Source organism: Carex rostrata, chromosome 2 (assembly GCF_964058835.1).
Source record: "Carex rostrata chromosome 2, lpCarRost1.2, whole genome shotgun sequence".
NCBI lineage: Eukaryota > Viridiplantae > Streptophyta > Magnoliopsida > Poales > Cyperaceae > Carex > Carex rostrata.
In genome coordinates, this window is record NC_135919.1 from 11,576,953 (window position 1) to 11,580,867 (window position 3,915).

At 40.7% G+C, this 3,915-nt stretch overlaps 1 protein-coding gene across 1 annotated transcript; it reads right to left on the bottom strand.

Annotated features, from left to right (window-relative positions):
* Positions 1 to 324: 324 nt before the first annotated feature.
* On the bottom strand, positions 325 to 3,574 carry LOC144574886 (uncharacterized). The gene is made up of 2 exons (XM_078324984.1): positions 2,036 to 3,574; positions 325 to 1,946 (listed from the first exon to the last, which is right to left on the bottom strand). The coding sequence occupies exons 1-2, from the start codon at positions 3,412 to 3,414 to the stop codon at positions 476 to 478; spliced, it is 2,850 nt and encodes a 949-aa protein (XP_078181110.1). The 5' UTR covers positions 3,415 to 3,574; the 3' UTR covers positions 325 to 475.
* Between the last annotated feature and the right edge of the window lie 341 nt (positions 3,575 to 3,915).

Below are 3,915 nucleotides of genomic sequence, written 5' to 3' on the forward strand. Positions count from 1 at the left end.
TGTAATCCAAGTAATGCTCGTGAATTTTATACCACAAAAAATTAAAGTCCTCGTAACGCCCGGAGGCATTCAAAAGTGTATTTCATAAATTAAATTACATTGATCAAATTGGAACGGTCTAATGACCGTTGACGAAAATAACAATTCTACTTTGAACAGTCAATAAAGAACTTTGACTTGGTGAAATGATTAAAATGAAATTAGTAATTAACATTAAGTTTTAGAAATTTTGTGATAGTATTTGCCAACATCAGTCAATAGTTGTACAAAACTAGAATTTTTGAAGTTAAGTTTACTATAAATTTTTGCATGCGATGAACAAAATTGAAAACATCTTGCTTCCAATATTATAAACTTGCTTCAAATGCCAATAGTCAAAATCATCCAATTAGATGCAAACCACACAAGCATTACACATTCTACCCATGTATAATCGCCCCCAAAAAAGGAGAAAATAAAAGATTGAACAGAAATCTCAAACCAACAATTCCTCCTCTGGAGTTCCTTGAGGGCTCCTAACCACCTCCAAAATCTTCACCACCTCACACATATCTGGCCTGTTAGATGGCACCTGTGATGTGCACACAAGCCCCAATTTAACAATAGGCACAGCCTCTTCCAATGGGAAATCGCCACCTAACCTTGGGTCGATGAGCTCCTCTACCCTCCCCTCCTCCAAGCAAACCCGAACTGCATCACACAAAACCACCACATCATCCTCCAAATACTCTACAGGGCGCCGACCTGTTAAGATCTCCAAAACCAGGACGCCAAACCCAAAAACATCGCACTTCTCTGTAATCTTGACTGTTTTACAAGCAAATTCAGGTGCCATGTAACCTAACGCACTTTGAATTTTACTACAAAGTACGTATCTATCCAACATAGGAAGCAACTTCGCTAACCCATAATCTGCTAGTTTCGGCTCCCCTGACCCATCTAATAAAACATTAGTCGACTTGATGTTGTAGTGCACTACACCATGCCGGTGCAAATGCGCAAGGCCTCTTGCAACACCTAATATAATATCAAACCTCTCTAACCAAGATAGGGAATCGGATGCCAGCGACTCATGAAGGTGCTTGTGTAAATTACCCCCAGGAATGTACTCATAAATTAAAAGCTGGAGAGATGAGGTCCAGTAATAACCCTTCAACCCGACCAAATTACAGTGTTTGACTTTGCCAAATGAGTGCACCTCTCTTTCAAAATCATCTTTTGATTTGACCAGGCTTGACACGGTCAACTTCTTAATGGCCACAGGCTGGCCGTCTCTTAGAACAGTTTTGTAAACTGTACCAAACCCACCCCGTCCCAATTCGCAATCTTTGTTTAACAATGCATGTCCTGCAGCACTGAACTCCAAATCACCACCTCCAATCCTTACCAATTTACCAGAATTTGCATCTGATCGGGGTGACTGGGTCAAATACCCATCAGACAAATCAAAGGCAGCCGCCGATTGGGACTTGTTAGAGCGGACCCGAAAGTTAAGCACTGTGATAGTCAAAATCCCAACTGCTATGATGGCGGCCCCGCCTATAGCGACTAATGTTGAGATGCTAAGTATGATTTTTTTGTGGTGAAGATTTTTTGTAGGGTTTAAATTCGGTTGGGTTAATGGGTTGTTGGGTGAGGAAGAGTTGGGGTTTAGGACAATTGGTTTGGGCATGACAGCCGAGCAGGATTTGTTGATGACTGACCCACATAGGCCCGCATTGTCAGAGAGAGAAGAGGGCGGTAATGAGTCAAAGAAAGTCCCTGAGGGTACGCCACCAGTTAGTTGGTTATGTGATACATTGAAGTAGGTTAGTTGTGGGCAACTGGAGAGCTCTTTTGGAAGCTCTCCAGTTAGTTTGTTCTGGGAAAGATCCAGTCTTTGAAGCTTTGTAAGATTTGAAAAGGACACAGGGATTTGTCCAGTGAGGCTATTCCCTGAGAGGTCCCTACAATGTTTATTTAACAATTTCATTTATTTAGATAAACAGTTAAAAAAGAGGATGCCCAACAGAGGAAAGAGGGTAAGTGAACTTACAGGGATGTGAGAGAAGTGCATTTTCCAATCTGGATTGGAATTTCACCATAGAAAGAGTTCTTCTCTAGGTTCAGCACCTTCAGAGAAGCCAATTCACATATGTCCGATGGAATTGTGTGGTTGAGATTATTCGAACTCAAATCAAGTGCTTCGAGTAACTTCAAATCACCAATAGTTGCAGGTATATCACCAGAAAGTGAGTTACGTGACAGATTCAGCAATTGCAGATTTTTCAGATACGAAACGTCGGGTGGGACCCATCCTGACAAAGCATTGCCAGATAAATCCAGGAATCGCATGGTGGAACCTGACTTCACTGCTAGTTCAATTGCTCCGTTTAACATGTTATCAGAAATGGAAACCAATTCCACTCCGGATGCAAAAACCCATGCAGGTATACCTCCTGTAAAACTGTTTCCTGATAGTCTAACTTCCCTCAAAAAATGTAAATGATTTATGGAATTTGGTATTTCACCAGAGAACTTGTTCCATGACAAATTAAGACTCTCTAGACTCCTCATTCCTCCAATCCAAATTGGAACCGGCCCATTGAACAAATTTGAACTCAAACTGAGATACTGACAATTGGCGAGCTGGCCTATTGAATCGGGAAGGGTCCCATTTAACAAATTATTACTCAAATCAAGAGACTTAAGCAATGCTAAATCCCCAATTTCACCAGGTAACTGGCCTATAAATCGATTATTTCTCAAATTTATTATTCTCAAATTAATGCTTGTATTCATACCGGGAGGGATAGCACCAAAGAGATCATTATTAGACAAATCCAGTGATCTTAAACCAATCAAATTCCAAATGCTGCTTGGTAAAACATCAGAAAACTGGTTATAAGAAAGATTCAAACTTGTCAACCTCAAACAGTTACCGACATTGCCCGGTATGGGACCCGATAACCCATTACTAGCTAGCGGCACGGACTGAACTGACCTACATTGCTCAAAAAAGGAACTGGGTAATGAACCTGATAAGCTGTTTGCACTGAGGTCCAAAGTTTCCAGATTTTTTAGCCTTAAAAAGTCGGGTTGAACAGGACCCGTTAAGTTGTTTCGAGAAAGATCGAGACTTCTGAGGTATTGAAGCAAGAGGAGGCCTCGGCTGAGCTTACCCGAGAGTGAGAGGTTGCTTAGCGTAAGATGAGTGACCCGATTTGATTTGGGGTCGCAACTTACGCCATACCAATTGCAGGGGTGGTCGGAATCTTCGTTCCATGAGGAGAGGTGAGAAAACGGATCTGATACATCAGCTTTGAAGACGATGAGGCCAAGTACATCGTCGTTTAACGGGTTGGGTCCGGATTCCGCGAGAAATGGGAGGAGGAAGGGAAGGAGAGAGACAACGAGGAACGAGGGGAGAGTCATTGTGAAGAAAAGGGTTTTAGCATTTGGAGGTTACAAAAGGGAGATAGATTTTATGAATGAGGTGAGGAGCAAGTTGTGATGCTATGAACAGAGAGAACGAGTGTGTTGTAGTTAAGAGGATCGTTTTGTGTTGCCATAAAGAGAGAGAAGCAGAAGCGGGGAGATGATTTGGCGAGACTGATCACTGATGAGCTGGGTTGCAAAAGTAGGTAGTTTTTTTGCACCAGTACCCTATAAAAACTATATATATAAATCAGTCCTTAGTGTAATGTGATAACTAATTTATTGCTCCGCAACTAGATAGTGATCAACATAACATATTCTTTATTCTGTTTTTTCTAATTGAATTTTATCTTTTCATAAAGAAATTATTTCATTATGTCGTTTGTCAAATTAGATACAATGTTGTGAAACTTTTTTGTTTTATAACAAAAATTTATCTGCGTATACTAGTTATAAGAAACTTCTTTGTTTTAAATTCCGAACATAAGTATGATGTTC